This window comes from Lagopus leucura, unplaced genomic scaffold, assembly GCF_019238085.1.
Source record: "Lagopus leucura isolate 7727_CA_CO unplaced genomic scaffold, USGS_WTPT01 Super-Scaffold_100002, whole genome shotgun sequence".
Classification (NCBI taxonomy): Eukaryota; Metazoa; Chordata; class Aves; order Galliformes; family Phasianidae; genus Lagopus; species Lagopus leucura.
In genome coordinates, this window is record NW_024962263.1 from 53506914 (window position 1) to 53519979 (window position 13066).

Sequence of the window (13066 nt, forward strand, 5' to 3'; positions counted from 1 at the left end):
AAGGAAGGAAGGAAGGAAGGAAGGAAGGAAGGAAGGAAGGAAGGAAGAACAGATAAAAACACATTTGTGAAAATACTTAAATAGTCACTACAAAAGGAAGCTCTTGGCACAGGAACAGATTTTTCTGCGGACTTTTTCAAACTTAATTTTCAAAGCAAATTAAAAGAGTGAACGATGGTCTTTATCTTGACCTAGAGTTTCGGTACTTCACAAGTATTTCATGCCAGTCTGCAGTTTGCTGTAGAATATGATGCACAACAATAAGGAAGAAAGAACCAGAGGTCCTTAGAGACAACGTTGATCATTAATGTATTTTACAGGGGAAATAAGCATTTTTCTTGTAGAGATTCTTTTTGGTCCTTTAGCTTTCATGTCTGTCTGGACAAGCACAAGATGGAAAAACAGAATGTACTAAGAAAACCATTCAGAATTATCCCTCAGTACCAGAATGTTTTTTTCTTCCTTTCAAGTAATTTATAACACTAAACAAGAGCTTTAACTCTTAAAAGAATGCACAGTGCGTGAACTAAACACTGTAAATAGAGATCCTTATGCCATTATGTGCCTGATATAAGTAAGCTAATAAGCAAACAGAATTCTTACGGGTATAGTTAAACATATTTGACCAGCATGACAGTTGAAATGCATTATATATACTTGGATCACAAATGTCAGCAAAGGGTAAAAGGGTCCTAATTAGAAAAAGAATCAAAGTATTCCATGAAGAAATCTGGCAAGGCAAACCAGCATACTTAGAACTGCTGAAGTCTTGTTGGAGTGAGATAATTTTTCTTCTTTGCCATCTTCTGTAGCTCCACAGTGCTTCTATCCTAGAAGAAGGCACTGTCATTGCCTTTTTTTACCACACAACATCCCTACAGTCATGACTTCGATTGCTTTTTTTTTGAAAGAGCCTTCAAGGGGTCAAAATTGTCTTCTATCTATGTAGGTGCAAATTGCAGAGACAAGTAAAGGTGAGCACAGAAATGGAGGACATAGCAGGAAACCTTTCAGATCATTCTAGTTTTCTTCTTGCATGAAGACACTTTGAGAGAGAAAAGAAATGCTGCCAGAAGCAAACATGTCAAGACCCTCTGAAAAACAATAGACTCGAACACCCTTAAAACTGAGACAATCATCTTAAAAAGGTGCTTCAATTCCTTCAAGTGTTTTTTTTTTCGAAGACCAGTTCTCAAACTTAATTAGCATTCCTAAAACATAAAAGACCTTCTCTGACATGGAAAATGGTAGAAGATATGTAGAAAGCAAATGCGTTACCTTAGCTACCTGTTTGGGGTGACATTTTAAATATGAAAAATAAAGCTGGCAGAATTATAGTGACCTTTCAGCCTGAACAAATAAAATAACATCTGCCAAATCTAAATGGCTGCCTCTAGCTGTAGGAAATGATATGCATCTTTGAACACTAATACATAGGCCTTTAGTAGAGCTAGCTTTAGACCTCCTAGACCTAAACAATTTATTTCTCAGCAGAGCATGAAAGGCTGAAAATTCAGAGAGCCTGGTGTATTGCAAGGGGCAAATGGAGAGCAGCCATGGATGTACACTTTTGGAGCCTGAGTAGTCCCCCTCTTTCTAAACCTATCACAAGTCCCTCTTTTTCTTTGGAAAATGCAAGAATTGCTGCTCAGTTTATCCCTGTGTGTTTGCATTGCCTTTCCTATACGTTCACATTTCTGTGCACTGTAGCAGCCTTTCAAGTTATTTTCCTTTCTAAATTTCCACTGGAAACTCTGGGCACCTGTGACTTGGGAGCAGGTTGTAAGCAAACAAATTGCTGTTAGAAAGGAAACTGGTGGACCTAAAAAAGGACACCTTATCTTTGTAATATTCTCCATAGGAAAAGAATAACTTTCGGAAGTAGCTTTCCTGCTTCCCCAAGCTCTTTTTAATGTCAGGTGTCAGCTATGCCAGCAGAGAGAGCAAGTTCTTCACTGCACCCACCAAAAGCTAAGAGCAGTTCATAGCTTTTATTATGTTCTTTGTCAGGAATATTTACATGCCTTTCCATCTTCACCTCTAGTACGACTTAAATTCTGAGCTGCTGCATGCATGGAAAATCTTGTTCTGCTCTTAGGTCATTCATGGGAACTATAATGGGGACACTGGTATTTTACCTAGCTAACATGGAAGGGATACAGGCCCCATAAATGGCAACTGTAATTAGCCAAAATATACTGAATTTCATAATGATTACCAAAGGTTAAAGGAAGTTCATGCAATTTGCTGCCTGGGTTAATATAAGTGGCCTTCAATTTAAGCAAATAATGCAAACAGTCTTATTATTTAGCAGCCATATTGTTAACATTATGTAGAACTTCAGTTTCACTTGTGAAGCAGACAAGTTTTTTAATTCGCTACAAAGGCATGTATCATATTTGCCTTGAAGAAGTCATAAACTGTAATCTAGGCCAAGAATTAGCCTTGGAGATATGAGATAATTTGGAGGTGGGGTGTCAATCTGAACAAGGAATTCAAACTCTGGCATCTGGTATACATCTGAGGGATTTTCAGTGGCGGGGACTGGTGGTTAAAGAACTGCCTGCTTGCTCTACAGATGTTAGATTTTCATTTTTTTTATATTCAATTTGCTTGTAAGCTTTCATTTGTTTACCACTGCTATGTGTATAAAACTGACCATAAGATCTACCATACCAATATCTTCATAGTTTCAGTATTAACATTCCAGGACAAAAGGCCCAGTCTCAGGATATTCCTTCAGGGACTGGAGCACCTCTCCTGTAAGGAAGGACTGAGAGATCTTGCACTTTTCTTCCTGTAGAGGCTCAGGGCAATCTTATCAATGTGTATCTGAAGTTGGGATGCAAAGAGGATGGAGGCATGCTCCTTTCAGTGTGAGGACAAGAGGCAATAGGCACAACCTGGAGCACAGGAGGTTCCCTCAGAACAGCAGGCAGCACTTCTATGTTGTGCAGGTAATGGAGCACAGGCACAGATTGCCCAGGGGCTGTAGAGCCTCCTCCTTGGAGATCTTCAAAAGCCACCTGGATGTAGGCCTGGCCATCCTGCTCTGCATGTCCCTGCTTGAGCAAAAGCTGGGTCACATGGACCCAAAGGTGCCTTCAAACCTCAACCACACTGTGATGCTGTGATTAAGTTTGTAATGGAAGGGTAAACTCTAAGTTTGCCAGTCTTAGTGGATGTACTTGAGCCAAATCAAGGTTTGGAGATACCCTTCAGAGCATTTCTAACCTGCACTGTGTTTTAGAATCCATCACTGGGGACGGTTCCCTTCTCACATGCAAAGGGCTAGCATTGCCTGATGCTAACTGGGAAATCAATGTTCCCTGCTGTAAGGAAACTGTTATGTCATGGTCTGAACTGATGATTGAGCACCTGGTGAAGGAGTATGGCTGGTCCAGGAAGCACAGGTGCCAGCAATTCAGTGACCAGAAGTGGTGGACCCTGCATCCACCCCTCCCCAGGCTCATTTAAGGTTTAGCCTCCTAAGGGAGAATATCTCTTAGATGAAGGCTACTTTCTGAGGAGTGCTCTGTAGATAGAGACTATCATCACTTGGGTGAGTTAACTTTTTCCTATATATGTTTATTGATATCCCTAATGGTGTTCTGCCTGGTATCACAAAGAATTTTTCAGAAGTGATTTCATTGCTTCCTAGGACCAGCACCTCCACAACATCCCAGTTGAGCCTTTTGGCTCCAGTGTTTTCCCTGTTGCTCTAGTTAAGAGTAGATGGTCCAATGGCTCCTGGCAGTCCTCTGTCCAGTTCTACCCCCTCGAAAGTGCTCCAATGCTACATTAGGCTATTAATCATACTAATTTTCAGTGCAACTTCTGTGCCAATGAATTCAGACTTGATACTGAAAGTGTTGTTTTTAGATGTGTAACTATTTGAAACTTATCTGCACACAGATTTTTGTTCTGTTTAATAACAGCTGTAGATTTGTAATGCACATTTGTGTATTAATTACCTTTTAACAATACAGCCTCCTAAGTTTTACAGGCCCTTTATTGGTTGTTATAACTGTCTTTAATGGAATAAAAAGTCCTGTACTGAAAGGGAATGACAGATTTATACATACGCATCTGTATGCGAAAATGATTGTGTTTGTGTTGCTGAACTTTACAGATTTTTTACCCCTACTAAAAATAGTATTAAAAACGTTCATATGCCAAACCTTAGCTATTTTTTTTCAGGCCTTCAGGTGGGGACTAATTCAGCATTACTGACTTAATTCAGCCTTTCACTTTACCTTAGACTGACTCTTAATCAATCTTCCAGCAAAGCAAATCACTTGTAAAGAAAATATCTGGTTGGGAGTTTAAGTGCTTGAATCAACCATTTAAAATTCATATTTTCAATGAAATGGATGTAATAGTCTGTGTAGACCAACACTTACTGATAATACATATTTTCTCTGATGCAATTTGTTTCTCTTAGATAGTCTTTTCATTTGAGCTTTCCCTGCTCAGGAATGAATACTTTCTGAGCTAATAGAAACATGTGATGTTTATGAGGCTCTGAAGTCCGTGCCTATTATGTCGTGCCCCTTTCAATGACCGTTGTGTTTATATTTCCCTTAAGTTGTCCTTCTCAAAATATGCTATAACAGAGATTGATGTAGTCAGCTCTCTTTTGTCGTGTTTGTCTAGGGATTTACTGTCACAAAAGGAAAAATTGTTCTTCATTCTCGTGGTGTGTCTGTGTTCTCTCTGCCTTCTTCTCTGATTATCTTTACAAACAAAATGGCTAAACTGAATTCACAGGCAGTTTAAGGATTTCTTATAAATTCATGTCCTTCAATACCAGCTATTCCTTGAGGCGTGTATTCTTACAGGTATTTTACTATTCTTAGTGCTTTTTGGATTTTGAGCAATATGCTAAGATGTAACTAATAATGAAAAAGAGAATTCCCATTAAACTAAAAATTGTAGTTCTTTAATGACCAGCATTTGTTTTCAAGTATTAATGTGACTGCTGTCTTGCCAGCTCCTGCTATTTTTTCCTTTGGCTTGTATGCTACTGCAAGCATGTCACCTCTTAAGTTCCTTCTTCTTTTTTCGTAAAGCCCTACTGTACATTGTAATATTGGTAAGAGATCAAACCAGGGCATGTAAAAAGGTAAAATTCCTATTAGATTCCTAAGGGTCTTTTTCTCACCGAGGCTCTTTGGATTTGGCCAATGGGAACTGATGAAAGGCTGAAATGAAAATGCTGCCATTTGCCTTAGACTTTCCCCCCAATGCAAAACACAAGCCAAAAATGTTATTCCAAAGAGTTCTGAATGTTGCATTTGCAAAGCACATGGGTAGAGTTCATGGTGCGGTGTTCAACTTAATATTCAAGATCATTACTTTGTGAGATGCTGTTCAGCACTGCTAATACTATTAGCTGGCAGATTTGTTTTGAATTGAATCTTATATAAAGTTCTTCAAGCAGGCAACAATTAAAGTGCATTCTCCATTAGTCAGAACCACTTCTAAGCACCAACTGGAATTTAGCTTGAACTATTAAATAATACTGACAGTCATTTGAATATCAATAAAAATCACAAAAGTACTGTCTGTCCATATCTTAATGAGTGATTAATCCCACATTCCTTCCTGAATCTTTAAGATTGTTCCATCCAAACGAGAGTGTTCAACTAATTAGGTGTTCTGTATCAGAGGACTTACTGAAAGCTTTTCCTGAGTACTTCAAAAGGAAAACCTGAAATACAGACTCCTGTATAAGTAGGCTGAAAAAATAGTTATTTACAGCATAGTTATTTCCAAACAGAATTCTCAGTTGTAAGCTTCCTCTAAGCTAGAAAGTGCAGACAGGTTCTAACAAAATTCTTAGAAGAATTTTGGAAGGTTTTTGGGGGGAAGGAAGGGGAAAGTTGCCAATAGTTAATTTTTAGTGGTTAATGGACACAGCTAGCTTCTCCTGCTTCATGTGCTGGACCCCAAGAGTCACAACTGGATTTATCCTGGAACACACCAGTAGTCTTGGAAACAGATACTTATATGGAAGGAAACTAATTATATTTTGTCAGTGGGGATAAAATATGGGCTTATTTTGTCTTTGAGGATAATATGTAGCCCGTACCCTATGCATTCTGATTCTGTAGTATTTGCACTACTGTTGATTCTTTTGACTTTCACAAAAAGTACTTCAGGCATCTCCACTGCTTTAAAAACGTACTTTTTTTTTTTTCCTTTTTTGGACCAAGGAGGTTGCAGCTGTCAGCTCTTGTCCTGTGGAATTTGACACTGGAAAGCTGCCTGCTCTGCAGGCAGCTTCATCTATTTAATTTATCAAAGACACCAGAGGAAGTAGCAGACAACATGGGTTCTTGTAAGTAACAGAGCATAGCTGTTGCTTCTTTTAGGAGGTGGGTTTGACCAGATGTTCACCAGCCTGCCACTGAAGGGTTCCCCAGCAAAGCTGGCCGTGAACTGGTGCAGGAATGCTCAAGGGTATTTATCCTGCTATCTGCTCCCAAGCTTCATCTCCATGTTGAGCCCTCCCCTGTGGATGGTTCAGAGTGATAAATAGCCCATGTCCCTCTGGAAATGGTTTGAAAGATGGATGCTGGGAGAGACTCAGCTTCCCAGAGGGGCCTGAGCATCTCTATGTGTGCAGTGTGAATAACAAACACTGTTACCCAGGAGGTGAGCTTGCCCCCAGGCTGCAATGTCTCCAGCCCTGAGACCTTGATTTGCAGTGTGTTGCTGTGTACTTTGCTCCTATGGGAACTACTAAAGGGCTAAGAAAGGCACCAAGAATTCTTTGCCTTATTCCAGACTCATCCTAATTTGGTGTTGGGGTGCCGCACAGCTGCTTTTTGGAGGACTGGAAAATACACTTGCTAGCCAGTGCTTAGAAGTCAGAGGCACTGCTGTCCAGCTATGCCCATTTCTTTACAAGAGTAAAGGCAAGAGACGGGTTTCCATGTAGAAGCCTGAAAAGACCTTCAGTCTGTAGAAAGTAAAGAAATTCAGAGGGAGGTTGAAGAGGAGTCAGGAACTGGATTTAGCTATTCAGAGTGCCCCTGCATTAACCGACAAAGCCATGTTTCCCTAATGAATTTGAGTAAGTGTTGCTGATCTAGGAAGCCTGCGTGGACTCTTCTGACACAGAGAGACAGCCTTTGGCTTCTCAGGGAATACAGAACATGGATCTCTGCTCTCTCTGGTCTTGCTTTGTGTTCATTTAGGAAGCCTCTTGTCCCTAGGGGTCTGCTCTCACACAGGCAACTGATTCCAGGGCTGCAGCCTTAGTAAAATATAGGAAACTCCTGTATTTCCCAGCAGTGGAAACCAAGAGGCCTCAGGGGCTCATAACAATTTCATCAGCTTTTGATGAAGCAGACATTGTGGTTAAAGAGCACATAGGTGTGTGCTGTAATACAGGAAACATGAGCACCTACATGAGTAGAAGCTGTTAGCTGTGCTAAATACCTAAATGCTAGTCTCTGATTAAAATAGGAAAAGTGGCTGTTACATAGCATCAGTAGCAACAACTGGTCTGAAGATGTATAGCAGGCTGTAAATTTTTCTCATTTTGTTTCGTCATTTTCATTTTGTATTCTGGCCTATGGTACGTAGTGAAGAAAATGCACTAATGTTGGGTTTCCTTTGGTCATCTTGTCTGTTCCTTATTAAACTCACATTTTATCACACCCACTTCTACCATCTCCCTATACCAGCACTTCACATACTTCATGTCCACAGTTTGGCCTTGTCAGATAAGGAGGGGTGCTGGGTTGACTGGTCACATTTGATTAATTCAGCTAGCCATGAAAATTCAGATGGCCATTAAATGCTGCTATTGGTCATGGCCATTTGGGAAGGATCACCCAGTCATGGAATATGCTGCAGAACGTTTTAGTGGTTGTAATGAGACAGATGTAATCACTTTGTTTACGCTTATAAAGTGTTTTGCTTTGTATTAAAGGAGATATTTCACTGAAATCTTAACGCTTCAAGGGGAAATTAAATACAAGAAGTGGGGGGTTGGTTTTATTTTTGATAATGTAGGTATGTTCTGGAAATAAGGCTTTTAACAGTTTTTATGATGAAATATTCCCCATTAGGATCTGTCCTCATGTGGATCTCATCTCAGTGACACAGGTGAAGATGCTGCACTCATAATTTAAACTAAATTAAGCCCATACATTTGGCTGCTGGTAAATTGCCAGATCCATGCTTGGTTGGACAAGCTTTGGTCACTGCTGTGCTACAGGATGTATTGTGGTTTCCCTTTGCACATTAAACCTTAATGCTGCCATCAAAAAATAATTTGATTGGAAAATTAAGAATTGGCTGTTACGGCTTGTACCTTCCTGGAAAAGGGAATTAAAACTGAACTGATTTATCCCTTTCTTCAGAGCAAAAAGAATAAGCATTAGAATGTTCTGATAAGAAAGTAAGCATTGCTGCTAAATAAACTTTTTTTATGTATTCATGCTTACCTAATAAGAAAGCAAACCCATGCTTACCTAATAAGAAGCTAAACAGAACAATCTGTTGTTATTTAACACAACAAATACTGTTGAGATACAAATACAGTTAAGTTTTTTCTGGTAACTAGGCAACAGAAGAAAATACCACTTATCTGAATTGCTGTTTATTCTACTTTTTTTAAGCTCTTCAATTGTGATTTTTATTCTCCTCACCTCAAACACAAAAGGAGCAATTGTTCATGGTATGGCTAAATTGTTTAATGACCTGTTTGATACCAGGGTGAATCAGACATCAGAATAAGCATCTTGGATTGCTGCAGCTAGCCATTAATGGTTTTTGATCTTCTCACAAATGTTTCAGTAGATTATGTAACATAAGCAAATGTCCTCTACTGATTTAGGCAATTGTAATAAATATGGACTACATGAGGCATGAAATCAGAACATTTCCATTTTTTCCAAAGAATGCAAATGGCTTCTCATTCATGTGTATCATCCTAAGGACTTTTTAGATGAAGCACATGGTAGCAGTATAATCTTTGACACTTCTAAACTGAAGGCTTTTTTCCAGAGCTGCGTGTATTACCATCAGATGGATGGTTTCATTAACATGAAAATCTGTAGCAAGAATTGCTCAGAGCCATAACCCGACTGGGCTTGCATATGGCTGTATGCTTGTGCATGCCCATGCTTGCCCACGCTGTCTAAACAAAGAGCTACTGAATATAACTGTTCTTAATCTCAATTTCTAGCTATAGATGTACAATAAAATGTGCAGCTGGAAGAAAGGAGGTGAGGACAAATGGCAACATTTGGGATCGAATCCCAGAGTAGCTCAGCAGACTGAAAGACTTTGATGAAGCCAAACTATGGGCAGTGAGATCAGTTCTGCACTCAAGGGAACAGGGCCACAAGCAATCAGGATTTGGTTTTCATGTCCTACTCAGTTCTCTCTTCTAGAATAACTGAGATCTGAGGAATTGCCTCCTGTTTGCAAGGTATTTGGGAGGTTTCTTTGTCTGCCTTGTACTGGAGCAAGAGCTGAGGGAGTATTATCTGGATGGGAGTATTCAAGACAAACACATCCCTTCTTTCTCCCTTGTTTTAAGGAAAAATTTTTTTTGCAAACCAGATAGGGACAATTCATTCCCATTATTGGCTTAGAGAACCACACCTGGTTTTGAGTTTGTGTGAATGCTATACCTTGCTCTCCCAGGAAGGTTTTAGATTGGTTAGCTGCCAATTCCTGGGCTGTGAATCCTGTCAGACTATTTACACGTATCCTAGTTAATCAACTACTGTTTGTAAAGCCCTTTAAACTTGGAAAGCACTCCTATAAATATTTAGTATTATCATATAATTACATTACCACATCTCAATTAAATGCACAATTGGGCATGCTTTAATTATGCAATTAAAATGTCACTAGATGTATTTTAAATGTAGATATCTCACTCAAAGCGGACCTCTCATCAAGTTTAGGATGGAAACCTGGAGCAAAATAAGAATTCTTGATTTTTGAAACTCTGGAGAGCCACCTTTTCATGAGAATGAATTGATCTACCCATAGTACAGAATTTTTTCCACAGCTACAAATATAGGTGACTTTTTCTTTCTGTTTGGCTTACATCATGAACACTTTTTGTAGGCAGAACAGGGATTAACCTGCTTTTTTGTTTGCTTTTGACTTTACTGCATTCCTTCATTAATATAACGGAAAAAGAATGTCATTCAAGATCTTGTCCCAGATATAAATCATAACCCTGAAATCAATGGAATATATACCATGTCTTATGATATACTGAAATAAATTAAAGCAATTCATGCTGAAGCATTCTCTGTTTCCTCCTGAGAGTAACAAAGGCACCAATTCTCAAAGAGCAATATATATGTTGCCATCTGATTATTAGGAATATAGTATTACTTCCTACTCCCTTCTCTTCATGCTGAGTAGTAAGCTTGCCTATATGGTTGACAAGCTAAGCAGTGCTCTGGCTTCAGAGGAAGGAAAAACACTTAATATATCTGATATAACTTTCTGGTAGCAATTTTTTAGTCTTCTAACTTTCTCTAGCTTTAGGAAACTCTATTACTTAAGATTTTCTCTGCAAACATAACAATCTTGACTTACTAGATGAAGTAGTTGCTTTCCTAGATAGCAGTATTGTTGCCGTAGTTCCCATTCTTCCTTTCTCACTCTAGTGCTCTCACTTAATCATTTCTTGTCATTTATTTTCGTGACAATTCAATGATTTTTGGGGAAATGCGTAGGCAGTTTTTGTCTATTTGTAGGGAACTGCATATGTCCGAAGTTTAGGTCTTAAGATATAATCACCACTAAATAATAACGCGTCTGAAGCCTCATGTTCAAGCAGTGTGCTCCACAACGAACCTAAGATAGTTTCAAAGTCATGAGTCCTTCTTATATGTTGCTTGAATGTGAGTGTACTGGCCACAGCTTGAACTCAGGAGAAATTTGAGCTCCACTAGAATGATACCAGACGACCAGAATGAGAACAACTCTTCAGGGCAGGAACTGCCTTTGAGTGTGTCTGCATAGCATTTATAGCATATCCTGACAATAGGACATCAGTAACAGTGTCTAAAATGCAATTACATAATGCATATATATATAATAGCACTGCAATAATGACACATTCTAAACTATATTTGGAAACCCCAACAAGAAAAGAACTTTCTCTTCTTTTTTTTAAATTTAACTGTGGGTATAAAGTGTCTTTGATATATGAAGCATTTTATGAAACAATCTTTTTATTTTAATAACTGCTAATTTGCGCACATAACATCAATTGCTGGTGCAATTAATTGTGGATGCAAATGAGGATGTTTAGCTGTCTAATCACCTGATTATGCCTATAAATCAGTGACAGTAATTATGTGTGTAAATGCTCATTTTAGCCAGCAATTTGGCCAAAATTGATGGGACAGAAATAAACACCCTGAGCTGAAATTTGGTCTCTAGTGTGTAAAAAGAGAAAGTATCTTCTTCCCCTGCCTCTTGTCTAAATTGCAGAGAGTAAAGTAGACAAAGAGCAATGACTCCCCAGTCCCCAATAACTCACTGCCAATGTTTCACAATAAAGTGCAATGGGAGAGGAAATATTTCCATAAGGGTTCATTAATCACAACGTATTTGCCATGCACAACCACTCTGCAGAGCAGGTGAAGAACCCTAAGGGATGTTGCCTGGCACAGCATGTCATTTTCCTAATAGGAAAAGTATTTTTTGCACAAATGCTGTAAAACTGAAGTTGCAGATGGCTCCGTTGGCAGGGTTAGAGCTTCTTGGCACAACCTTCAGCAGACAAAGCTACTTTATATATTTATAGCAAGGGTCAGGGATATCTCAAAAGAAGGATACTGAAGAGGCTGTCCGCCCCACTAAGTGCACTCTTCCCAGGTGTGCCCCTTGGAAGGACATATGAATCAGGCCAAAACAAAACAAACAACCCACAAAACACAAACTGCAGAACAGCATGCAAATCTTGCCTGTCCCTGTTGTGATGCAGGACTCTAAAGACCTAGGAATAACTAAATCAGTTGCAACCAAAAACTTAGGTGTTGAAAGGACTCTGCTAGCAAAACTGTAAAAACAAAGAAACAACAACAACAAAGAAACTCCTATAATTCAGAGCCACCTGATGCAGTTTTAATTTAAATTTGATTTTTAATGTTTTTTGCTTTTCTATTGCTGTGATGTGTGTTGTCAGTAGAAGTGTTGCTGGCTCAGATATGAGCTCTGTGGTGCTCCCTGGTTTTGTTTGATGTATGTTCCTGAGTGAAGCTGTTGCTCCGATGTGTACATTGGGTACGAGGGTCTGTTGGGCGCTTATTCTCTGCTGGGAGAGCTGAACCCTGGGCTCTTCTGTCAGTCAGAGTACCCAGGTACTTCTGGAGTTAGGATTGATTAGAACAAAAGGTTACACACAGCTGATACATATAGTCCTCACAACTCACTGTAGAGTGAGACTGTAGAGTAGAGGCCATCACAGAATCAGGTTTTTTTCCCACTGTTATTTGAAAAAGCTCCAAGGGAGACCACATAATCAGTTTATCTCCCCTACATTTCTGTTCAGAAAATTGGGTCTGTGAAAGGGGTACTATTTAACAAATGCATGTATATAATGCTAAGCTTTGTAAACAGTTTTATAAAGGCAAATCTTGTCCTCAGTTCAGTTTACTATTATCACATCAACTATTACAAATTACAGTATGATATTCCTTTTAAATAAATATTCAGAACATTGAAGTGCATTGGGAAAATATAGGTTATTTTTGAGCAAAATAACTAAATATAAATTATTTTTGAGCAAAACTGTTACCTGTAAAATATCATTCTGCGTTTCTATAATTTCTCTCTTTTATTTCCAGGTATTTCCACACTATATACTTGGGTATCCGGAGTCGACAGAGTGGAGAGAATGACAGATGGCGGTTTTATTGGAAAATGGTGTATGAGTATGCAGATGTGAGTATGCTGCATTTGCTAGCCACGTTTCTGGAAAGTGCACCACAGCTGGTCCTGCAGCTCTGTATTGTTGTACAGACTCGTACACTCCAGGCTCTCCAAGGTAGGAGTTCATTTAATCTAC

The 13066-nt window shown here is 39.0% G+C and overlaps 1 protein-coding gene across 1 annotated transcript in view; it reads left to right on the plus strand.

Moving 5' to 3' along the window:
• XKR4 (XK related 4) overlaps positions 1-13066 on the plus strand; it is a 214205-nt gene that overhangs the window by 123531 nt on the left and 77608 nt on the right. Inside the window, exon 2 of the mRNA XM_042869786.1 lies at positions 12846-13045. Within this exon, the coding sequence (XP_042725720.1) occupies positions 12846-13045 (200 nt within the window). The remainder of the gene's footprint in view (positions 1-12845; positions 13046-13066) is intronic.